General features: G+C 41.1%; 2 protein-coding genes across 2 annotated transcripts in view; one reads left to right on the top strand and one right to left on the bottom strand.

The window, feature by feature from the left end:
- Positions 1 to 13,801, bottom strand: part of LOC145392539 (carnitine O-palmitoyltransferase 1, liver isoform-like) — a 52,644-nt gene extending 38,843 nt beyond the window's left edge. The window contains exon 1 of the mRNA XM_080266951.1: positions 13,643 to 13,801. Within this exon, the coding sequence (XP_080123077.1) occupies positions 13,643 to 13,770 (128 nt within the window). The 5' untranslated portion in view covers positions 13,771 to 13,801. The remainder of the gene's footprint in view (positions 1 to 13,642) is intronic.
- A 3,990-nt stretch (positions 13,802 to 17,791) lies between these two features.
- Positions 17,792 to 26,760, top strand: part of Moca-cyp (nuclear cyclophilin protein Moca-cyp) — a 45,871-nt gene continuing 36,902 nt past the window's right edge. Inside the window, exons 1-3 of the mRNA XM_080266828.1 lie at positions 17,792 to 17,840; positions 19,367 to 19,517; positions 24,166 to 24,318. Of these exons, the coding sequence (XP_080122954.1) occupies positions 19,391 to 19,517; positions 24,166 to 24,318 (280 nt within the window). The 5' untranslated portion in view covers positions 17,792 to 17,840; positions 19,367 to 19,390. The remainder of the gene's footprint in view (positions 17,841 to 19,366; positions 19,518 to 24,165; positions 24,319 to 26,760) is intronic.

Genomic DNA, 26,760 nt, shown 5'->3' on the forward strand with positions numbered 1-26,760 from the left:
CAATGGACTTTGATGCTTAACGTGAGATTGTGGCAACATCTGCAGCACACAGAAGGGCCTGATATAATATTCAGGAATGGCTGGGACAGAATGCGGGGAAGAACACGAAGTGCAAAGATGGGACCTTTTTTATTCGACGTTTCGCCAAGCAGGCTTCCTCAGGAACTCTGCTTGACAAAACGTTGAATAAAACACCTCCCTTCTCTGCACTTGGTGTTTTTTCCTGCACACAGCAGGACTGTTGGGCCTTAGGGTACGGAGTGTCAAATCTGTGCTCAGAGCCGGGGTGTAGGAAGCCGATCACAGTGAAGAAATTGGCAACTGATCCACTTCTCATCAGATTAAGGTTAAATTATTTTTCTCAGTTAAGAGAAATCCTGACAGCATGGGTGAAAAACAGTGCCTTTCCGTGGTCACTGGACGTGAAACTAAATAGCTAGCTCTCCAGGTTAATGTTGTCACCACACTCACCACAAGCTTTTTAACTCCTCGCTCAGTTACCCAGACGGACTGTTGGCTGATCAGACTTGCCCAGTCACCTGAATGCTATACCTCGACTAACAAATAAGCCCGTCTCCAGCTGCATCCCTAATAATCAACTCCCCTTGGGGGACTGACCCCACGAAGGGATCTAAACAACCCCTGCAGGGCCATCATCTGCAGGGAAGCCATCTCTCCTTCACGGAGGGTCAGCCCTCCAATGGAGTTACAGCCTAATTGCCATGTTTGATCTATTAACTTTCGGTCCACATTTCAAGACTGAAAATTAATATGTCTTGTCGACCGGGAATCCACCCGCCTGCCCACCCACCAAGAGCATGTTCTGTGGGTGTCTTTGTGATAGTAGGCTATACATTCAGTGTTGGCGTCATCATGGCTGAGGCACCTGTAACCACTTCACTCCCATGACATCCTTTTATTTTTTTTATTTTTTGCTTATTCTTGCTATCATCAAACTACTTAATTTAGCTTAGGAGACTCTTTTCAAGCTGGAGGGGTTAGATATAGCCTTAATTACCTCCTTCACTACCAGAAGTTTTTTCTAAGTTTAATTAAATCGTCCGGAAATTACAGTTCAGTTACGCCACTAGGCTACAATGAAAGGGTTAACGTTTGGATGACCTCATCAGAACTTTGGGTCACCTGTCAAGAACTTTAACTGTCAGTTCTAAATTAGCTCTATTGTTTTATCTAGCAACTGTATGTTGATTTTATGTCAGTTAAATTAAACTTATTGATAATTGCTTAAAGTATATTAGTTGTATTTTGCAGCTATAAGGTTCAGTGAGGTTCCTGATACTCATAGCGGGGTAAATAAAAACATGCCCTCAGTACAAGGGGACAAAGACCGCCTGGAGTAATTCCCTTTCAATCCGGCGACATTGACCTAAGACAATGACCTTGACATTCAAACATGACCTAGATATAGTCAGCAGCTGTCTGCGAAATAAAAACAAAATGGGCAAGTATTTGGCAGCCGAAACGTTTTCTAGAACATAGGAATGGAAGAACATAAGAGAGATTAACTGAAGTAGTTGAGCTGGCCAATATTAGGCAACTCCTACAAGGGCATGACTAAACTACTATGAAGACACGGACGGCAAAGAAGAATGCTATTCATATCTCACCATTTCCAAACACATCCCTTCCATGAAACTTCCGTTGTCAGTTAACTCTCTCTCTCTCTCTCTCTCTCTCTCAGGGTCATTAATACCCCAGAGGTCATTGCACATACGCGTCACAGAAGAAAATTGTTTATCACATGGTTAGGTATCAAGAGGAAACACTTAAATATGCTGGAATTGAAGTTATAGCTTCTGTTGAATATTATCCATAAAAAGTTTCTGCGTCAAGGCTTTAAAGTACCAAGAGCTCAACATACGTACAGACACAAACAACCATTTCCTCGTTGGGGCGGATGATTTCGAAGGACCTCGTCCTTAGCGATTTATTCTGCATGGTACTCCTCAACCATCCCAAGCCGGTTACAGAAGAGAACTATGTCGATAGTCAGATAATATACAATGACATGCAGACACAGTAAGATAATAGAAGTGTAATATGAAAAATAAATCACTGAACACAAATTGCTACGACTCTCATATCAGCAGACTCATGGTTCACAGAGAGACATATGAACGTGACCCCAAACGTTATTATTTTCTACATTATTCTGACGTGTGTTAAAGATTAAATCATTCTGCCTCCAGAGTGTTTTTTTTTTTTTCCAGTGTAGGAAACCATTTTAATCCTCCCACTTCGAAATGTCCCTCTACACATATATAAAATTGCTTGAAGGTACACTACTTTTACTGTAACTTGATCTAAAATTGATCTTTCGCCGTCTTGAATGCTAAACTATACCAACAAATTAGCACAAGAATATGATGCTAGCCACGAAAGAAGACTATGAAGAGGATGCAAAGCCGCAGTATTGTGTTTTTCTGCCACTGAGTTAAGGGAAATAAACTGCAAAAGGACGAAAAACTGGACCAAGTTAGGGTGAAAGACCTATCTATAGCCAGACGCCTCAATAATGTCAGAGGTGGCCACATAAAATCGCCTCTAAGTTACTCTGTCCAAGCCAACAGGCTCAACTCAAAACTCCCATTTTCCACCCCATCCCTCCACTCATCCTTGATCTCTCAGTCCCCCCCCCTCTCTCAAACACACACACACACACACACACACACACACATCTATCTTTTCATATCATATATGGATATACCTACTTTCTCTTTCTCTCTCTCTCTCTCTCACACACACGCACATACACACACACACATACACACACACACACACACACATCTATCTTTTCATTTTATCTGTATATATCTACTCTCTCTCTCTCTCTCGTGTGAAGCCATATCCATTCTCTCCATGATGGCGTGGTTCCGGTATTAACAGAAACTTACCATCCCTACTCTCTCTCTCTCTCTCTCTCTCGTGAAGCCATATCCATTCTCCCCATGATGATGTGGTTCCGGTATTAACAGAGACTTACCATCCCTACTCTCTCTCTCTCTCTCTCTCTCTTATACATTCTTGACTGACTTCCCTTCGCCAACTCTCTCCAGTGCTTTTTCTCCCTGCTTTATGTGTTTGTCTGTCTGACTGTCTGTCTGTCTGTCTCTCTCCCTCTTTTCAATTTTGACTAATATCCATGCGCCAACTCCCTCCAGTGCTCACTCTCCCTTCTTTGTCTGTCTGTCTGTCTGTCTGTCTGTCTCTCTCTCTCTCTCTCTCACACACACACACACACACACACACACACACACACACACACACATAAAGAAACAAGCATGAGAATACGCAATAAAGCTTACTCATGCATACATAGGCTATACACATACGTAAAAGAAGTCTCTCTCTCTCTCTCTCTCTTTTACATTCTTGACTGACATCCCTTCGCCAAACGAGCATGAGCATACGCAATAAAGCTTGCACATACACATACTTGAAAGAAGCCTTGTCTCTCACACTCTCTCTCTGTATAGGCTAGCCTACACACACACACACACACAAAGCCTGTGAGTTTGAAAGTGTGGGTTGGCTCAGCGGAAGAGAACCTGACTTTGTGGTAATCTTCGCTTTCACTCGCAACAACCATGCAAAAAGTGCACTAGGAGGAGGAGAAGGAGGAGTTAGTGATGAAAGAGATAAAGAGGAAAAAATTGAGGAGGAAATGAGGTGAAAATAAGGAAAGAATAAATAAAAAAGGAATAAAAAGATGAAGATAAAGAACATCAGCAATAATAACAAGAACAACACGAGGGAGAGGCTGGACGAAGATGAGCAGGATGCTTAATCATGAAATCTCTAATCAATTTATAAATATAAGAAATGCAGTCACACACACACACACGCTTCATCCAGAACATTTTATGAGAGAACGAGATAACACACACACACACACACACACACACACACACACACAATCTCGCTTCATCCGGAACATTGTATGAGAAAATGAGAACACACACACACACACACGGGGGGAGAGAGAGAGAGAGAGAGAGAGAGAGAGAGAGAGAGAGAGAGAGAGAGAGAGAGAGAGAGAGAGAGCATAGCTTTAACTTAAAAACAGGAACGACTAGGAAGCATATAAAAAGGATCCGAATTCGGCTCCGTGGATACATTGTGTGGAATACAGAGGATCCGGATCCCCCCCGAAACTTAATCAATTGTAACTTGACCCACGGCCCACCCTTCCACAAAAGTTTATTGAAATTCATTGAAAACTTTTAATGATATTGTGTGGGATACATAGGATCCGGATCCGGATCTGGATCCGCCTCAAAATTTAATCAATTCTTCCTTGGTCCATGGTCCACTCTTCCACAAAATTTCATTGAATTTCATTGAGAACTTTTGGAGATATCGTGTGGACAGGCAAACGTGGGTGAATACATAACCTCCTCCAACTTCGTTGGTGGATGTAAAAAAAAAAAAAAAAAAAACGCTGATAGATATGTTTATACACTGATGACCTTCTGAGCTGAAATGTACCAACTTACCAACTCTCTATCGCAAATGTTTGCAGCAGGAACATGAAACACTGAAAGAGCACTCTCCTTTTCTTGCCTCTCTTAAAAAAACAAATCAAAGTTACGAAATGGCATGGATCGTAAGTATGTTTGTGAATCACAGTTCATGTATTCTGACTTTACCACAACAGGCTGGAAGGAAACAAGGTCATGATCAATTCCCTGAGTAGATTTTTTTTTTTTTTTTTTTTTTTTTTTTGAGGAAGGGAGGGAAGACGAGGATACGGAAGTGTACGACCTTGCAATGCCTGTTGTTCTCCTTGCGGGGAAAAAAAAAAATCATTTATGACAAGAAACATGATCGCAAGTTTGCAAATTCTGCCCAGCTTGTGGACGGAATCAAAGACCGCAGTGGAATAACAAAATTACCCTCTCCTTCCTGGGGGGAGGGGGAAGAAAAAGGAAAAATAACGTAAACACAAAAACACACACAGTTTTGGCTGGGAGGTGATCTCAAGTTTACATGTTTATTTGTGAATCTGATATCAGTCGCCCGAATTGACTATTGCAATGATTTTTCTCTTACGGCATAGTCTATCTTTTTTTTTTTTTTTTTTTTTTTTATGTGTCCGACTCTGGGCATAGGCTTCACAGCCTGCTCTCAAGGCCCAGTAGTCCTCCTACATACCATACACCTCTACATGTCACCACTTCGGCGCTAACACCCACCGTCCATATTGAATACATGCTAGGGCTGTCTCATACAGGACTGGTGTATTGGTATTAGCGGGGGTATTTTTATGACATGTCGGCGGGTCATCTGGTAGATCAGGAAAGTCTGCTTTTATGAAATTCAAATCCTTAAAATCTGGATTACTATCGCTGCGCTTTGTTTTATTAGACGGAACTGGGCCACTCCCACAAGTTGAATAGTGAGTTGTGGTTGCTTAATATTCAATGAACCATAGTTATGAGGTGGGAATGAGTCTCCTTGGTTTCCAGTAAAATACACTCTGTCCAATATGACCACACTTGGCCATCAACTGAACTGAGAGGGGTTACGGATCTTTGTAAGGCTAGAGTAAACGCACTAGAGCAAGTCTGTTTTCCTCTGACGGAACTGAATATTAAGCTGCAGTTGCCTGAAACCCTATCACTCTTAGTTATGAGGAAGGAACAAGTCTCCTTATTTGCTAGTTTGATCAACCCTCCATTCTGACTACCCTTGGCCTTCCATGGAGCTGGAAGGGGTAAGGGATCTTTGTCAGGTTAAATTAAACACACTGTATCACTGGATGACCGTAACTTCCATCTGAAATCTGCTCTGTGATATGCAAGACCCGCCCAGCTCAACCATTTTTTTTTTTTTAACCCTGTCATGTCGCGAAAACTCGAGTATTTTATTCCTGCTAACGACAGATGATCTGATTCAGCTGAGAGTGAGTCATAGAAGCCTAGACGTGGCCTTGACTTTCGTTCCTTTGCAGCTTACTTCAAGTAGCTAAGTGGCAGAAAAAGACAATGATACTGCTCTACAGCCATTCCATCGCACTTCTTCATAACTAACACTATATTTCATTGTTATCAGTCATCAGTTGCTATAACTCATCATTCAAGATGGAGATAGCAATTTTAGGCAAGGTAGAGCGTTGTGGTGTGGATGTGGATGTTATAGGAAGCGTTAGGAGAAACACACTGAGGTGGTTTGGCCATGTGGAGAGGATGGAGAGTGAGAGACTGACGAGGAAAGTGTATGTGAGTGAGGTTGAGGGGGGGGGGAGAGGAAGGGGAAGGCCGAGGATGAGATGGAGGGATGGATTGAAGAGGTATATGAGAGAGGGGGGGAGGAGTGTACTGGGAGCAGGGCAGTGAAATGGGGGGGGACAGGGTGACGTGGAGGCGATTTGTTTGTGGACACCTCTTATAAGGGATTAATGCGTCTGGCAATAGATAGACAGATAGGTAGAGTAAATGGGATATATCAAAACTGATGGTAGGGACAACACAAGTATTCTCTTCTTCCTAACGTCAGATGATTTAATTATGCTGAGTGGAAGTCATAGAAGCCTGAGTGTTAATAAGTATACACTCTTTTTACCCAAATGGCCTAAAATTGCCATTTCTCTATTTTGGGTGCTGAGTTGTAACAACAGGTTACCACTAGATTACGAAGCAGTGCTATGGAATGGATGTAGAACCACTGGGTGAATACTAACTTTTTCTGCCACTTGGCTACGTGAAATAAGCTGGAAAATGACGAAAAGCTAGACTAGGTTAATGAGAAAGAATTAAAGTGTTATTATGTTAGCTTTTTTCTGTTAGGAATAGCACTAGAATATGGTACTAGTCACAAAGAAATGCCTTGGAAATGATGCAGAATCACAATATTCTCCATTTCGGCCACTAAGCTACGTGAAGTAAGCTGGAAAAGCACGAAAAACTGAGCCACACTAGTATCAAAGAACTGCATTATTATTAGCTTTTGTCTGCTGGGCACAACACTAAAATATGGTGCTAGTCACAAAGATGTGCCACGGAAAGGATGATGAGCCGTAGTATTGCCTTCTGTCACTGATCTACGTGAAATAAGCTGGAAAATACGAAAATCTGGGCCAGTTTAGTGTGAAAAAGTTCGGTATTAATAGCTTTTGTCAGCTGGGTAGAACTAAAAATTTTAAAGGACTGAAAAATGGGTGAAGGGAATTACGGACGCAGACTAGACAACATCCCTAAACTGTAGATGATGATGATGATGACACACAATTCGCACGCGTAACGGGAATGCCCCCTCCACACACACACACACACACACACACGGCAATTTTTGGCCTAATTAAGGCGAAAAGAGTGCAGCATCATATTCTAGTGTTAATCTAGTGCTACAAGTGAGCATTCAAGAATGACCAGTTAATTTCTGCCAGTGTGAAAGAAAAATATAACACCATAATCTAGTGTTAATCTACTGTTAAAACTGATCTTTCAAGCTCGAAAGACGGAAACTTTAGGTGAAGTAAAAGTGAAAACAGCGTAACTCCCTCTGTGAAGAAGGTCAGGGCAGGCAGGATGTGTAAGCAGGAAAAAAAAAAAACACCGCCAAGGGAGGGCACTATTATACTGTTATACTCATTTCACCTTAACTTGGTCCAGATTTTCGTTCTTTTCCAGCTGATTTCACGCAGCTCCTTGGCAGAAAAGGATTATACTACCGTTCTCCAGCGTTTTCACAGCACTTCTTCGTGACTGGTATCATAAATTGGTGCTAATGTATTGCTACAACTCAGCATTCATGATAGAGATATTGCAATTTTTGGCCAAGTTAGCGCAAAAGAAGCATACGTCTTAACATTCTCCCGTGTGTTATTTATATAGCCTATTACTGATACAGTCTGTGTCGGTGACATACAAAAGAATACTTAAGTGCAATAGACAAAATAAATCGGAGAAAAATGAGCTATGATAGTTCAAAAGTTAAGATACGGTACGACCCAGAGAGAGGTGGCGTACTGAACAGTACTTTCAACAAGGCATCAGAGACTTCGTAGTACTACGGCCTTAATGACGTCTTTTGCATATCACACCTTAACGTTATCCTGAATATTATTTACATCGTATGCACCACAACATACGGGAGGATACTGAGGTACAATGTTCAGAATATATCGCTAAGACAAGGTATTACGAAATCTCCACAACCGCTTAAAACACGGGCCTAGTTCCCACCACCAAAGCAAGGTCCTCCACCTAAGTAACCAACGGTGAAGTCTGAATGATCAGGCAGCGAGTTCCATGGACAAAACCTTGTCCCACTCGTGACACTAGCTGCTTCCTCAATCCGTTCGTGCTACAGAAGACACAGTACCCGGTATTCGAAGGAACGTAACCAGTTTCTCCAACGAGCAAGTATTTCTGGTTGTTATGCTTGATTTGGTTAAATTTTGATCTCGCGTATTTTTCACTTTCACCTGCACCTCCCAGTAGTTTCAGCTGCTCTGTTTTAGCAGTAGATCAGACAGAGTATTCACAGAGAACCTTAACAATTTTTTACCATTAGGAAGTCTGTGGCTATTCATTTTAATCTGGATGATTTTAGTAATTTTTTTACAATTAGGAAGTCTGTGGCTGTTCATTTTAATCTGGATGATTTTAGTTATTTTTTTTTACAATTAGGAAGTCTGTGGCTGCTCATTTTAATTTGGATGATTTTAGTTATGTCATATTTTTCACTTAAATGCCGTATTTACTCTTATGATATTGACTGATTGCATTAAAAAGACCATGGCAATGTAACAAAAGAGGTAATCGCCACTGTACAAAAGGAAAACAAGGATAAAATAAATACATAGCGGTAAATATACACACATAACAATATAATAATCAGAACAAGTGGTGTTACGCACAACAAACCTCGCCTGACGGCAACTGTTTTATTCTGTTAAATACTGAATCGGTACTGCCATTTTGTATACAGTAGTGTCCTTTTGTAGTGTCAGTAAAGAACACAATTAAAGTCTAAGGTAATGACGCTAATGTTTTCAAGTTAAACCCACTGAAAATCTGTTATCTTGCATTTGACCTTTCAGGGTCACTCAAGATCAAGAGTCATGGTGCCAAATAAAAGTCCAGGAGACTTTCTATATCTCGATAACAGTAAATATCTATGTTCAAGAGTTTCGAGTTATAGCCCCCTGAATATCCGTGACCCTGAGTTTGATCTTTCAAAGTCACTTTCGGACAAAGGTCATGGTACCAATTAAAAACCTTTATGGGACATCCTATGTGTTAATAATTAGTAAATATCTCTATATCTTCAACAAGTTTTGAGTTATAGCCCCCTGAATATCTGTGACTTTAGTTTGACCTTTCAAGGTCACTGAACGTCAAAGGTCTTATTGCCAAATGAATGCCCATATTAAGAGTTCCTGTATGTTCATAATAGTAAATATCTCTATCTTCAACCTGTTTTCAAGTTATAGCTCTCTGAAAATCCATGACCTTGATTTTGACCTTTAAAGGTCATACAATTACCTCCATAATTTAATCACTTTCTTTAGGGACCAGTGTCCACATATCCAGAAAGTTTCATGTAATTTCATTCAGCCGTTTTTCCGTAATATTGCTAACAAACAACGAAAAAGCAATCAAACTCGACCAAAAACAATGCCTCGCCAGACTCCGTCCAGGCGAGGTAACAAATAAGAACAGTCATCTAACCTCTTCACTCTTATGCTTGTGAAGTGTTTGGTAGCTGCGTGAGTGAAAATAATGGTACACAAAAGCAATCTTACACTGAATCCCTTCCATCTGGTGATTTATTTATTTATTTTTTCTTACTCCTGCAACTGGACCCCTTTTACTCTAACCTTGCCTAAAATTGGCACCTTTTCAATGTTGGTTGTAACACATTAGCACCTGAACATTTCTAGTCATGTGTATGGGCTGTGGAGAGGATGTAGAGCCGTAGCAGTGTCTTTTTATGTCATGAAATTACTTGAAATAAGCTGCAAAAGAATGAAAATCTTGTCCAAGTTAAAGTAAAAAGAGTACTGGTAAACCAGGCGATTGAATTCAGCTTAAGAGTGGAGCCTACAGTATAGTCCTTTCACCTTAACCTGGCCCAGATTTTCGTCTTTTTGCTGCTAATTTCACGTACGGAGCAGACTGTAGAACCAGTCGGTGCAGGGCAGTACTCCCGATGTGAATGGCAAGCTGGCGATAGGGAGCAGTACAGCACCTGTTTCACTAGCCCTCAGGGCCTGTTACTGACCATCTCTGCTGAACATATTCTGTGCTTCCATTAACACAGGGAGTAGGCCAGCATACTAATACTCTCATAATATCTCTAACTCCATCTGTCTACAGCACACTAGGCTACATGCACATTAGACAACATAACTAATTCCATCCCTTTAGCAATGGCTGCTACTTTATTATCAGCAAATTCGGTGGTACCTCGGACTGCCACCACCGGCAGGGTAGGGCTGGCGGCACAGGGTCCTCCAGGTCGCAATCAAGCGACTGTGCCGACAGCAGTTATTGCAAACACTAATGCTCGTCAGAAAAGTGTAGGATCAGCCTTATATTTAACTTACATCCATTGTCTTAATACCAGTCTTCCTTCTGTTCACATTTTCCTCAAATCTGTATCTCTTCTAGCCATATTCCTCACAGAAACCCAAATCTCTCCCTCTGCTGACATATCCCCATTTAGTTTTCCTGGTTACCATATTCTCACAAACTTTCGTAACAAGGATGGCACCTGTTTTTATATCAAATCTGAATAGGCTATGCAGTTGATACTATCTTGAACTTCACTTGAACTAACTTTAATTATTCATTATAAGAAGTAAATTACCTAAATATTACCAAATATATCTGTATAGCTTATCGCTTCCCTAATGCTTCTTCAGAAACCAGCATACCGTATCCACAGTGTTGACAAGCCTTAACCTCACACTTATCACTGAAATTGCCATTTTGGGTGATTTTATCATCCATAATGTAGAATGGTTATTGCATTCTGTCAGGGCTGACGATACTGGTCTAGAAAGCAAGGTGTTTACAGAACATTTTAATCTCACGCAGTTGGTAAAACAACCAACCAGAATCTCAGATAATCCTGACTATAGTGCCCATCTCTTGGACCTATTCCTGACACATAACCCTAACAAATACAGGACAGAAGTGCTGTCACCACTTGCCTCTTCCGACCACAATCTCATTACAGCCTCATTAGTCAGTTGCTCCAAACCTCCTCATTCTGAACCAGTCAGGGTGACCAGATGGCACTTTGATAGGGCACACTGAGATAGATTTGGAAATTATCTTGCTGAAATTCCACGGCAGTCTTTCTTCTCCACAGACATCAGTTCTTCCCAGTCCCAAAAAAGAAAGACAATACTACCGCTCCACATCCTTCTCGTAGCACTTCTTGAATAGGCTCTTTTTGTAGTGTTAATCTCTTGCAACAACTCAGTATTCACGATGCAGCAATAGCAGTTTTAGGCCAAGTTCGAGTAAAAAGAATGTACCGTCATAGTAAAGGTGTTACTGGAGGCTGTTACACTTTTGGCATAGAAATCCCTCACTTGCAGAATAATAATGTCTGGAAGAAACCAGAATGAACTGAAATAAGACGTCATCGGACTTAAGGAATCAAAGAACGTGCTCAAATATGGTAGGATAAGTGAGAGAATAAGTGACCCCCTCTGAAGTGGGAAAAGGTTGGAACGTTTTTCACCAAGTACTCGGTACTGTCGTTATCGCTATTGCTGTTACTATTGTTATTGTTGTTATCGTTGTTATTGTTGTCATCGTTGTTGTTGATGAGGCCAGTAATTTCATTTTTTTTTTTTTACTGAGTTTAGTGGGAACAGAGACAAGGTGGACTGAGGAGAAATAGCGCGGATAAGAGCAAACCAGTACAGTGCGCTTTGCGAGCCTGCAAGCCCCATGTTATCACAACTTCCCTCTGATATATAAAGACAAGGCTATTGATGAGATGATTAAAGCCAGAAATGGAGTGTTTTCCCAAGGTAAATTCAACATCAAAACATAACAAAAACGCTGTTGTAAAATTATAAGCGGAATCTCCGATATTTAACTGCAAGAACTGATGCCAAAAAACATTGTTACGACGGCAAAATGTTTTAAATTTGATATCGTAATTGACGCATTCACCGATTAGAGACGTACACTCCCTCGGAAGCTCGAAATTCCAAGGGGTTCCTACGTCTTTATGGATGAGTTTTTAGTTGATAACAATATTTATTGAATGAATGTATCACATGGAGAAAGAATTTCAACTCTACTTCTCACAGGAGTGAAGTTATTAGCTTCTGCTAAGCGTGAAGGTCCGGTCGAGGGAGGCCGGGTCAAGCCGGGCCGCTCATTTCCAAACTTAACTGAGAGTAAACATCGCTCGCTCACTCAAATTAACTGTATACCGGTACGGTATATATGTCTGTTAATGTGAATGATTTGTTCACATCACGTCTCCAACCCTCCCCTCCCCTACTCCCCAACCCCACGCCGCTATACTACTTTTTGTTCACACCCGGTAACACGCACTCCACCCTCCCTCACCCACACCCCCACTCGCTCCGTACTTTCCTCCCCCATCCACTCTCCTTCTTCTGTCTTCACATCCACCTGTGTTCACTTGTCATACATTAATAGTTATTCACGTATGTTCTGTCACACACTAAAACTGCGTTGCCACATTATCATTCACTTTATACTCAGTCCCAAATGTAACGTCTTCAACCCAAGTGGTCTCAGTCGAGGTAAAGAAAATTCTGTGGTATTTGTCGAAATAAAATACCCGGTACAAATTACACCTTTGTGCTGTAGGTGTTATATAACTTATTACTGGACAGAACTTCAGTTGGGTATTGGCCCATTGCTGCTGCACTGATCACAAGGTTTATTCATTTGCCTTACAAAGGAACGTCACCCACTTGTGTTCATTTATAGACTGTCCTTCATAAATGACTTAAACGCTTATACACACACACACACACACACACACACACACACACACACAATATATATATATATATATATATATATATATATATATATATATACGGTATATATGCATACCAGTATGTAGCTATTTGTTATACATTTTTGTTCAGGTAGCCTATACATTAAGTCATCGACGAGGTCATAACCTTCCGACAACAAAGCAATCATACATTAGTGTCATACATCATAGTCACTAGTATGGTCATATTAAAAGTCTTAAGCGTGATCATACATTAACAGTGCCATATATTAGTACTGTACAGACACTCATTCAGTACCAGTTCCATCCTAGTCATCACAGGATAACGTGTCCTGGTGCTGGTATTAAGTCATTTGGCCACCCTCAATACATTAATAGTGTCATGCAATAATACAGGTTAACCACTCGGTCAGCTCCAGTTCCTTCTATACTGGACAAGGCGTCCTGATGATGGCATTAGCAAGTCCTGTAGGCACCCTCACACATAATCTGTCCAGCAGTGAACCAGCTGGGGTAAACATTATGAGGACAGTCACCCCCTGGCATCAAGAGTTCGGTCAACCTTCAGTGCAGTCTTCGTTGACACGAGTTCCTTACTAGAACAGTCACCCGTGTTAGGTACTTTGTTGCTGTTAAAGTGGCAACTGACCTGAACCTGAAGTAGTTCCTGACGATCATCTGTCGGTAGGACTTGAGTAGGTCGTCGAAGGAATCTGTGGTGCCCAGGTCCTTCTTCTGGACCCGGGGCGTGGCCACTGCACTCCTCGCCTCCGCCATCACGTATCCCTCCTAACACGACCGTGGCTGAGCCCACACTGTCTGGTTGATGGCTCTCCTGAGCTCCGCCGGCCCGCTGATAACCCCTTTCCCTTGTGGTCCGCTCGCTCTACCCCGCTGACGTAACTTGCCCTCTCAATATCATCCACTCCTCCTCCTATATCCAATTCTTCCCTGCTTCTCTCCTAGGTACTTTGTCCCTTCTTTGTCCCCTCTCTCTCTCTCTCGTCCTTTTCCAGAAATAGTTCCTTCCTTCCTGTCTGCTCACCTCACTTCCCCTCGTCTTTTGTGCATCTCTGTTAGCTACCCTGCCGTGTCCCCTCTCCCCTCCTTTTTGCTGCGACGTTTTCTTTTTCTTTTCTTTTTTTTCCCGTCTCGTGAACTTCTTCCTCCCTTTCCGTCTCTTCACCTCACTTTGAAGTTCCTACTGATCCCCCTCCTACCCTGTTTCTCTCCTTGCCACTCTATAACGTGTCCCCTCTTTTTTGTTTTAATAGTGTTCATTCCTTTCTCTCGTCTTTCTCGCGAAATTGTTCCTTCTTTTCTACCTGTTCTCCTACTTTGCTAGTTACCGTGTCCTCTCTCCCCTCCCCTTTCTTTCGTTTTCTAATTTTCTTCTCTTCCTTTCTGTGACTTTCTTCCTCCGGTCCTGTATGTTCGGTTCCTCTCTCTTTCTGGCTCCTATCACTTCCCTGCTTCTCCCTTTCTGTACGTATTCCCCACACTTCCCCTCTCCTTCCGTACTTTTTCCCCTCCTCACTCCTAATCTTCCTAGACTTTCGCTGGTCTAAGGTTCTCCATTCATATTCTATTACCCTTATTTCATTCTCTGCATTTTTGTCGGACGATATTTTGGCCTGTAAGAGTAGAATGCGACTGTGAACTGTGCTTTTATATATAAATTTGTGGTTATGAAAGTTATTAATAGTGTTATGGTTATTAGCGGTATTTGTAATGATTATGAGTACCAGGTACAGTAGTTATAGCGGTAGTAGTTGTACTGATGTTTATGAATGGCTGTGGTGGTAATAGTGATGGTGCCTGAATTTTTGTGGTTGTAGCGGCTGTAATAAGTGGTTACAGTGGTGGCTGTGATTATAATAGTGGTGTTTACGAATGATGGTGGTGGTGGTGGTACTGGTACGACTACTATGGTACTACTACTGCTAACTAGCACTGCTACTACTACTACTACTACTACTGCTAACTAGCATTACTACTACTACCAGCAGCAGCAGCAGCAGCAGCAGCAGCAGCAGCAGCACCAATAGTAGTAGCAGTAGCGGTGGTGGTGGTAGCTATGAGTGGTTGCAGTATAGTGGAGACTAAGTACTTGTAGTGGAGTTTACAAGTGGTTGTGGTGGTGACTATTGTGATAACAGTAATGATTTGTTGACGTGGTTGTCATTATAGTGGTAGTTATTAGCAGTTGTTGTGGTAGTTATAACTTAGAGGTTGTGCTAGTAGTGGTTTTGAACGGATGTGGTAGTGGCAGGTATGAGTGGGCGTTGTGACAGTTATGAGTCGTGTGGTAGTAATGTGGTTGTGGTAGTTATGAATGAGTGTGGTAGTTATGGTGGCTGTGGTAGTGGTGGTTTTAAGTGGTTATAGTAGTAGCGGTTGTGGCAGTGGTGGTTATGAGTGGTTGTGGTAATGGTAAGAAATGGGTATGACTGGCTGTGGTAATGGTGGTTATAAGTTACTGTGATAGTAGTGGTTATGAATGGTTGTAGCAGAGGTGGTATAAGTGGTTGTGGTAGTGGTGGTTAGGTGGTAACGGTAGTAGTGGTTACGAGTGGTTGTAGCAGTGGTGGTTATGAGTGGTTGTGGTAATGGTAAGAAATGGGTATGACTGGCTGTGGTAGTGGTGGTTATAAGTTACTGTGATAGTAGTGGTTATGAATGGTTGTGGCAGTGGTGGTATAAGTGGTTGTGGTGGTGGTGGTTAGGTGGTAACGGTAGTAGTGGTAACGAGTGGTTGTAGCAGTAGTGGTTTATGAGTGGTTGTGGTAATGGTAAAGTGGTTATGGCAGTAGTGGTTATTAGCTGTGGCAGTGGTAGTAAATGGGTTAAGGTAGTCGTTGTTACGAGTTGTGGCTATGGTGATTATTTGTGGTTGTGGCAGTGGTGGTTATAAGTGGCTGCAGCAATGGTAGTGGTGGTGGTAAGTGGCTGTAGCAGTGGTAGGGGTAGAAGTGCTTGTGAGTGACTGAGGTAATAGTAGTTATGAGTAGTTGTAACTATGAGTGGTGGTGGTGGTAATGGTGGATATGAGTGGCTGTGGTAGTAGCAGCTACAAGTGGTTGTGGTAGTGTTAGCTGTAAATGGACATGGTTGTGGTAGTCTGCCTCTGCATGGATGAGGCTTTTTATCTACAAAATTAATAATGGTACCTTAGTAATTAATGTAACTTGTTATGGCTATGATTTAGTTAAGATAAACTAGTTATGACGGAGAGTGATCTGATAACTTGAGATAGTGACTCATCTGATGACTGATTAGGGTAATAACAAGAAAAGCTATAGCTTCTAATAACTACTTTTCATTATAATTCTGTACTTGACTGACCTAAGTGATGACCGACTGTGGTGAGAAGCTGTAATGGTCGTGTCACAATGTAATGATAAGAAGTTGTAATATAATATGACTGGAGGTAGGCCTAACATGGGTGAGATTGATGGTAAGTAAAAATACTAAATAAGGATCTTATTGACTTGCTAGGCTAAGGTAATTTTTTTTATACATGTATCTTCCTATTGCTAGATGTCTACGTAGACTAATATGGCCTGGCTTCTGCCGAACTAAAATCCCGAAGTGGGAAATACAAAACCGGTAAAAAAAAAAAAGTTATGGATATTTTATAAACAAAAAATCTTATTTCTTCGTATCTACTATGCTAAGAACATTATCGTACATTCTGCCCGAATGGTAGAGTATTCATACTTGTGTATGAAATATTTACTTTTACGGTAAGTATACGTTTCTGCTGAGAATCTGCACATCCACCACACTCATTTTGGTATCGCTACCGTTAAGCCTCCGCCCTATTATTATTGGGTGACACCATCGTACGTATTTATCTTCTCATTTTTCCTGTTCTTCGTTAGATACTAACTGCCCGTGTAGTTGAAGCTTCATGAACGTACAGCTTAGCTTTATCAACACACACACTATCCCTGAGTCACTCCTTGGTGAGGTAAACAATGAACCTGTACTGAATACAGCAGTTGGATATTTCGTTCTTCAGCATATACCGTTACTTCTCATTGCATTTACCTTGTAAACAGTCACAAGCGCTTAAGACGATTTGATTTACATTAAGGTACATTTTTCTATTGACTCATTTGACTGAATTGTTTTATACTTATGAATTAATGTAGTGTCAAAATTATGTGGTGAAATGCCAATGGCAACGGATTGTCTACCTCGCTTCACTTGCTTCCTGTCAGCTGTTGAAAGTTATTATTATTATTTTTTAAGTCATACAATTTATATTACCTTACTTGCAATTGAAATGCATGTTTTATATTCTGAATGATAATGCTTCATGTCAGTAGTTATTCTAATAACTTATAGTATGTATTAATTGATAAGTGCCATAAAAAATATATCAATTTATGGTAGCGTGCATCGTAATGGTTCTCACAAAACTAGTGAAAAATTACCAATCAAATATCTCAATAAATCTTTTCTTAACACACTTATTGTCTACTGGGAATGAAAATATTGCACTCCTATGTTACCCTGAAGCATAAGAGGAAACTATAAATAAAAGACCAATGATATGACGCAGCAGCACTATTTTCCCGCAATAATATGAAAAACTCGTATTTTTTTAAATTTATTGCCTTATCAACATTTTTAAAATAGAGTTTGGGAGTTCACATATAATGTAAACGTAGAAGTGTTTTTAGTAGTCATAAAATAGCCTTTGGTTTGAATAAAAAAAATTTCCTCGGCGCTTTTCTTGTCATAGTAGTATTAGTAGCATAACAATGATGTCGGGTTGTGGAGTGGTGGAGTGACTGTGTGGTACTGTGACCGGTTGCCAGACTCTCACATCGTTGCTGGTACGATAAAAAATGAGCACGATTTTTTTTTTTTTTTTAGGCTTAGTTATTATCATAATGCAAACCTTATCCGGTGGATGGTTTCAGATTTATGCTTGAATTGCCTATTGGTCAATGCTCGGCTCGTGAATACCGGATGGGCTTAGTCTAACAAATTTCCTATTCAAATGGGTCTCACAGGTTGATTTTGATAGGTCTGGTTAGAAGTTTTGGTCGCATAGGAGTTGGGGTTTCAAGCGTTAGGTTTAGTGGCAATCCTAGGTGGTTAAAATCACAAGGGGTTCAGGGAGCAAAACCCTTAGGTTGAGATCAACAGGAAGCAAGTTGCTGTGGATGTCCAGGCAACTACATTTCCTAGGTAGGTTAAATATGTTTGTTTTCCGTACGTTGTGTAAAAAAGTCAGCACGTTATCGGGATAAACTTTCGGAAATACACCCAGCTAACGAACACTGAAATTATTGTGCTTATTGCTGAATTAAGCAATTTAAGCATTTTCTCATATATGCATCCATTGCAAATGCTTTTCTGTGTACATAAAAAGGAGATGGGGGAGGGAGTCTCCAGCTCCTATCTCTGTCTTTTGTTGCATTGAACAACCTGACCCAATTTAATCAAATAGCCTAACCTGACTGGTAAATTTCCAGAAAAACACCTAACTATTGGACACTGAAATTAATATGCCCATTACAGAAATTATGCAATTCTAAGCATGGTGGATGGAATTGTTGGTGAGTGGGGTGTGCCTGCTGAGATACGTGAGAATGGCAGTGCGTTAGTGAACATTTGTGCTGGGAGGGGGTTGGTGATGGCCAATACCCTCTTCAGGCACAAAATAATCCACAGGTATACATGGCGAGTGATGAGAAGGGTGGGTGGTGAACTGAATGAAATGAAGGCAGTGATTGAGTATGTGTGTGGATGAAAGGATGTGAAGATGTGTAATGGATGCAAGAGCTTATAGAGGTTGGGGGAGTGGACTTTCTGACCACTACTTGGTGGTGGCTAGAATAAGGATCCAAATAAGATGGAGAAATAGAAGAAGGTAAGGATGGGAAGAAGGAGTATTTGTAAGGAGAGTGGAAAGGTTACAAGAGGATGAGAGAAAGGCAGAATATAAGAGAGAAGCAGAGGAACGATTGGGCAAATATGAATTGGAGCAGATGGGGAACGTGGAAGGTGTGTGCAGGATATTCACAGAAGAAATATGTGCAGCATGTGATGTGGTGTGTGGGATGAAGAGAAGACAGAGGGGGGTGCAAGGAACAGCTTGGTGGGATGAAGAGGTGAGACTGGCTATGGCACAAAAGAAGAAAGCATACAATGAATGGATGAGAAATAGGGGCGTGGAAGAAATTGAGAGGCGGAAGAGAGAGTTATATGTAGAAAGAAAGAGAATTTCTTTGGTTACAGGAAGCCATTTGCACTCTCACCCAATGTCATTACTGAAGATAGCACCACATTGAGTGGGTGCCTCCATATACTGTGAATATCAATTACTGGCATCATTATTCTTTCTGCTTTGCAGTATATTTGGGTGTAGCTGGAGAAAATGGGACATCGTGTGCGTTGTTTCTTTGACGTTGAGATAGACGGTATTCCCTCGGGACGCATTATCTTTGAGCTGTTCAGTGATGTTTGCCCAAAGACATGCGAGAACTTCAGAGCTCTCTGTACTGGTTAGTGTCTTACTTGTATACTGTACTGTTCTGTACTTATACCATACCTTATACTGTGCTTGCTTTATACTATACCTTATACAAATGCACCATGTACTATACCTACCTTATACCTGTAGTGTACCTCTCTTATTCTATAGCCTTATAGTGTAACCATTAGAATTTCAGGAGTGTCTATACTGGTTAGTGCCGTATACCTAATACTATAATTGCTATACAGTACTAAAAGCTGTGACAACTTTAGAGCTTTATGTATTGGTTAGTGCCTTATACAGTACATTATACTACACCTTATTCCTTACAGCTACTATACCTGTGAGAACTTAAAGGCTCTATGTAGTTGTTTGTGCCTTTTACCATAGCATGTTTTTTCTTGCCTGTTAACCCTGGATGTGTAACTTTTTTTTTTTTTTTCCCCCCCCCATGGATTGCGAGCCACAGCTCAGGCTGTGCTGGCCGTACATCACTGTAAACAACTCGACCCCTACATAAACTTACGCATGGCGCTACACTAAGATGGAGAGAGAGTTTTTTTCTTTTCACTAGACGATGCCCTGGGTGTTTATCTTCAAGTTTATAGTAAACAAAAAAAAAAAATTTTTTTTTTTTATTTTTTTATTTTTATTTTTTTTAATACAGTGAACTCTCACATTTGGCAATTTTTTATTTGGCAAATTCACCTTTGGCAGTGGGATGGGATTGTACGGTACACAACACTCTAATTTGACGACAGAAATCTCACATTTGGCGTGTTGTTTGTAATAAAAATATACTGTAACTGTATTCTTTAATTTTATGCCAGTTAATTTCAACAATTTTTTTATTAATCTGAATTAATTTCAACAAAATTTAGTTTGTATTGTGAAATTCAAGTCTTGTCTTCTCGAACCTCTTTAAGTTTCGAGGCATATTTGTTTACACTTCTCTGCCAGCCACCATCACATGCGGTACACTTCTCTGCCAACCTCCATCATGTGTGCAGCATTTTGTCCATGTTTTATTGTGATTCCTACCTGTGCTGAGAACTGGAGAACACATAATGGCTGATGACACACAGAAAGGTGGAATGGGTGATCGTGGCAGACCACCAAATTGCCCAGATGTGAAGAAAGGGTCAAAACATGAGTACAGAGTTGAGAAGAAATTGTATTGTTTCTTGGCTAAAATAAATTGAATGATATTATGTGTGTTCATCACATGCTTTACACCCAGTAATGTTATAATATAGGTGGAAAATCAGTCCAGTCATGCATGCCCAGAAACAGTTTATTTTTTTCCCATTAGTTATTTAGTTCAGATTTGGCAAATTTCAGTTTGCCGAGTTTTTTTTTCGCACCTGTTACTTGCCAAATGTGAGTTCACTGTAGGCAGAGATGGATTGTGGAAGGTTTTGTACATGTATGTTGTAGATGGTAAGCTGCTAGGTGCCATCAGGAGTTTTTATGATGGTAGTGAGGCATGTGGAAGGGTAAATTGGCATCTAAGTGAGTGGTTCATGATCAGTGTGGGTGTGCAACGAGGTTGTTTGATGTCCCCATGTTGTTTAATATGTATATGGATGGGATGATGGGAGAAGTAGAAACACGAGTAATGGAGAGAGGGATGGTATTGGTAATGAACTATGATGGATGGAATATCTCAAATTTGTTGTATGCTGATGAAGCAGTGCTACTTGCAAATACCGGACAAGAGCTTGGTACACTAGTGCAGAGTTTTGTTGATGTCTGTGTGCATCTTGCCTTGAGAGTAAATGTAGAAACAGTAAAGTGATGATTTATTGAGAGAGACGGTGACTCCCAGTGTGATGTTACAGTGAATGGTGAGACTGGAATTTATGAGAGAGTTCAAATACTTGGGTACAGTGATAGATAAGAAAGGAAAATGTGCAAAAGAAGTGGAAAGTAGAGTGACACAAGGAAGAAAAATGGCTGGTGCAATGAAGGCCTTGATAAGAAACAGCGGCTTGAATGTTGCAGCTGCGCGAGGCTTACATGAAGGAGTGTTAGTGCCAATTTTAACATATGGATGTGAGTATGGTGTGGCATGAAAATGAAAAGCCAGGAGTGAGAGCAGTGGAGATGGGACTTCTGAGGAATGTATGTGGAGTACAGAGAGTGGATAGGATACAAAATAATGTGATTTGTGAAAGATGAGGAATGAGGAAGTCTGTGGACATCGTAATCGAAGAGGGTGTACTGAGATGGTGTGGTCATGTGGAGAGAATGGAAAACAGTAGAGTATTGAAAAAGATACATCTGAGCGAATTTGAAGGCGGGAGGAGGTGAGGTAGGCCGAGGAGAAGGTGGAGGGATGTGGTGAATTGAGTATGTGAGGGAGATAGGTATGGAGGTCTGTGAGGCTGGGGGACTGACAAGAGATCAAGCTGGCTGGATTAATTTTGTGAGAAGAAGCGCATGGTCAAGGATTTGGCACTCTTTTTTTAATGTGACATCATTCGAATTGACTATATCGGATACATTATGTGAAGCTACAGAATGTGGTGAGTGTTTTTGTTGTATCAGTTTGAGCCAGGATTCTGGTGGCTTGAATGAGTGAATGGAAGCGTGGTCCATTGAATTGGGCAAACTTGGTCTGTCTGGATGTTGCTACTCCTCACCCTGCCCTAGGGTGGGAAAGGAGTTCTGGATGATGATGATGATATGTCTGTGTTACTTGTTTCTCTTCAAGTTTTGTTTTTATATATTCTGGATCTTGTACGTGTTGAGCTAGCAGTGATGACAATGTCGGCATTGTGTTTTTAGTGTGCTTCCAGAAGAGTGACTGTGCTGGACTAGCATCAGCTACAGTGGTAATATTTTTATAATCTGGAACACTCAGGTAAGGGTCACAGCCATCTTTTTTAGCTTTAGTTAGTATCTTCTTCAGTGTCTGAATAGCTTTTTTTGCCAGACCAATGCTAAGAGGATAATATGGTAAGGATGAAGTATGAGTTATACCATAGGCTTTACTGAACTGTTCACACTCTTTAGCCACAAACTAAGGACCATTGTCTGCATGTAGAATTTGAGGAGTCCCATGTCTGGAGAACTGTGACTTACAATAGGTAATGACTATTTTGGATTCAGTGTTGTCAGGGAGATTGAATTCAAAGTATCTACTATTATTATCTTCAAGCAACAGGTGAGGCTTTCTATTCCATTCAGAGATCAGCCCCAATTTGAACCATGGAAGTTCTGGTATTTCATGGGACATTGATGATTCCTTAGTTTGCTGCATCTGGTAGGTGTTACAGTTATTACAACTGGATGTTACATCTATGATTTTGGAGGTCATACCTGGCCAGAATAGCAGATCTCTAGCAAGCTAGAGAGTGAGAGATTTCTCCTTGATGTGGTTTATATATTTCATTTAACATTTTACCTCTCAGTTCACTTGTTGTTATAATCTTATCAAGTTTAGAAAGTAGGCCATCATGATAGCTAATTTCATGTTTGAAAGACTTTTATGCTTGTATACACTTGGGAATTTTAGGTCTACGCTGGCCATCTCTTCTTGTTAATCCCTACCAGCTGTTGTAGGGATGGGTCTTGGTCAGTAACTCTTTTAAGCTCCACAAACTTATCTTCAGGCAGGCTGCTGGCAGCAGTACTATTTATTTCAAAGCATTCTTCCTCTTTGCTAATTTCTTCTTTAGGCCATTTAACGTTGCTTAGAGCATTAGCTACAAACATCTCAACACCCTTCTTGTACTTAACCTTAATACAGTATTTTTGTAGTGTAAGAAGCATTCTCTGCAGTCTCAAAGGAATATAAGTTATTGGTTTCCTGAAAATAGCTTCGAGAGGCTTATGATCTGTTTCTACTAAAATGTTACCCTTACCATAAATGCGTGAGTGAAATCTTTCTTCTCGAAAAACTATAGCAAGTAACTCTTTCTCTGTGTGGGCACAGTTATTCTCAGATTTTGTTAAAGACCTACTTGCATATGCTACTGGATGACCTCACATTATACAGGCACTTAATGCAAAGCTTGAAGCATCTACAGAGGGTAACACAGGTGGATTAACATCATAGAATTTTAGAATAGGTGCCTGAACCCCTAAACACCGGGCATATTTAGGCACGGCTGTCACCTAACCTAACCTAACCTAACCCACCGAGTCCAATTGCCCCTCATCAGTTGTTGATAAACATTATTTTTATTTTTCACGTATGTCTTTTCTGTGTTTTCTTGTGTTAAAATCCTTTTTCACATGTGAAGTTGGATCATTTATATTTAATTTCCCATACAGTAAAGCTTTTTAAGTGCCCTAAATGTTGCACTAGAAAAATTTAGTACAATGAAAAATAGCCAGAAGTCAGATAGCCCCATCTTACGGTACAAAACTATAACGTGCCTGAGTGTGAGTTCTGTTCTGAGTGACTTTGGAGATTTCATTACACCTCATATATAACAATATCCTCTGCATTGTACACCCCAGTGTCCTCTTCTATGTTTCTAATTCAATCTGGGCTGATATTGAAACAGTGTAGATGACATCAAAAAAAGCTGTCAGGGTGTGATATGTAAAATAAACTGTCGAGGAAGAGGTGCTTAAAAAGCCCTCCACTCCTTCCCCCCCGCCCCTTTTTTTTTTTTCTTTTAATGTGATGATGATGGTGATGATCATAATGATGATGTTCACAGGAGAGATGGGTGTGGGTCAGACTACTGGCAAACCACTACACTATCAAGGTGTTAAGTTCCACCGGGTGATAAAGGATTTCATGATCCAGGCAGGGGACTTCTCGGCTGGGAATGGCACTGGAGGAGAGAGCATTTATGGTGGACAGTTTGAAGGTGTAGTATCTTTCTATGGTGCTGGTATTTATCTGTCTGACTGTGTGTCCATGTGTTTTCAGTGATCCCTTGTTTATCGTGCATTATTGGTACCGAGCCTAGCCTGTTAACAAAAGCACAGAACCTATGGGATTTATCCTGTTTGGTACTGAGTAACCCACTCATAAACCCAGAGTTTTCCTTTTTCATCAATTAAAGCCACTAAACACATGCATGCTGTTATGCTAAGTATCAGAAACCTGTATAAGAATGGTTAGGTTAATAGAAAATTATGAAAAGGGCACAGTAAGGAAGAAACACGTACTATAGAGAGACCTGAGATGGGCCTGAGGTAAGAGGTTCTGAGACTAGGGGGTGGAGAGAGAGAGCAAAGCCATTCTTCTGCCAGTCAGGTAGAGGCTAGAATCGCCTGCCTGAGCTTAGATAAACATCTTTCAGGAAGTGGGTGAGGGAATGGAGTCTCGGACCATCACTTAGTGATGGCCAAGGTAGAGCTGCAAAGAAAGTGGTTGAGGAGATGAAGGGGAAGACAGGGGAAGCAGCTCCTGTGAGAAGAGTGGAGAAATTGCAAGATAGTGAGAAAATGACAGAGTATAAGAACATAGTGGAAGAAAGATTGGGAAGGTATGAGCTAGAGCAGATGGAAGGGGTGGAAGACGTATGTAAGATATTCACGGAAGAGATAGACGCAGTGTGTGAGGCGGTTTGTGGAATGAGGAGGAGATGCAAGGGTGTGCAAGGGACAGCATGGTGGAATGATGAGGTGAAACGAGCTGTGGAACAAAAGAAGAAGGCATATAGTGAATGGTTAGCGAGTAGGTGTAGGGGAGAAGATGAGAGAGAGAAGAGAGGTTAAGAGACTGGTGAAGGAGAGTAAGAAGAAAATGGATGACGAGTTTGGGAGGAATCTGAGTGTGAAATGGAGGGAGAGTAAGAAATTGTTTTGGAAGGAGGTAAAGAAAGTAAGGCAGTGTGAAAGAGGAAATAGTAGGGGAGTGAAAGATAGGAATAATAGATTGTTGGTGGAGAAGAGAGAGAAATTGAGGAGATGGAAGGAGCACTTTGAGGATTTGTTGAATGTAGAGAGTGAGAGCAGTGCGAGTATAAGTGGTTGGGGAGTGGCTGGGTGAAGAAGAGATGAGAGGAGGGAGGAAGAGATCAGTAGGGCTGAAGTAGTGGAAGCAATGAAGATCAGTAGGGCTGAAGTAGTGGAAGTTGGGAAAGGCCCCAGGAATTGATGGAGTGTGTGGTGAAATGCTGAGGTATGGGGGTGAGATTGTTGTGGAGTGGATATGGAAGTTGTGTAGATTGGCTTGGGAAGAGGGAAGGGTTCCAGAGGACTGGAAATCAGGTATAATTGTTCCTTTATACAAAGGAAAAGGGGAGAGAGAAGTATGTGGTAACCATAGGGGTATTTGCCTTCTTAGTGTGACCGGTAAAATATATGGTAGAATACTCATTGATAGGGTTAGGCATATGACAGAGGAGCTAGTTGGAGAAAAACTAAGGGGATTTAGGAAGGGAAAAGGGTGTGTAGATCAGATATTTGTTTTAAGATGTTTAGTGGAGAAGGATCTAGAGAAGGGAAGGAAAGTGTATGCTGCCTTCATGGACTTGGAGAAAGCTTATGACAGAATAGATAGGCAAGGTATGTGGAAGGTATTAAGAATATATGGAGTGGAGGGGAAATTGTTGAGTGCTGTGAAGAGTATGTATGAGGGAGCTAGAGCTACGGTGCGAGTGGATGGTGAGCTGAGTGAGTTCTTTGATCTCAATGTGGGACTGAAACAGGGTTGTGTGATGTCTCCATGGCTGTTTAATATATACATGGATTGGGTTGTAAAGGAGGTACAAGGTAGGACAGTGGATGTGGGGGGTGGCTTTAATGAATGAGGGTGAGATTTGGAAGATTCCGGTGTTGCTGTTTGCTGATGATACAGTATTGTTGAGTGAAGATGAATGGGAGTTGCAGGGTTTGGTGAATGAATTTGGGACAGTGTGTAGGAGGAGGAAGCTGAAAGTTAATGTAAACAAAAGTAAAGTTATGGTGTTTGAGAGGAATGAAGTCACAGAGTGTGCAGTGAGGTTGGATGGTGAGTATATGGAGAATGTGAGTGCATTCAGGTACTTGGGTAGTGTGATGAGTAAGGATGGAACTTTGGGGGATGAAGTACGTGAAAGGGTACAGCAGGGAAGAAAGGTTGTTGGTACACTGAAAGCAGTGATGAGAAATAGGGAGGTGAGTATGGAAGTTAAGAAGTCACTGCATGATGGTATTGTGATCCCTACCCTGACGTATGGAAGCGAGGCGTGGACCTTGCAAGAGAGGAACAAGTCAAGAGTGAGAGCAGTGGAAATGAGTTACTTGAGAGGAGCATGTGGAGTGACGTGGAGGGACAGGTTGACGAATGAAGAAGTGAAGGAACGTTGTGGGGTAGATGT

Source organism: Coenobita brevimanus, chromosome 22 (assembly GCF_032717465.1).
Source record: "Coenobita brevimanus isolate Jiangsu-jjx chromosome 22, ASM3271746v2, whole genome shotgun sequence".
NCBI lineage: Eukaryota > Metazoa > Arthropoda > Malacostraca > Decapoda > Coenobitidae > Coenobita > Coenobita brevimanus.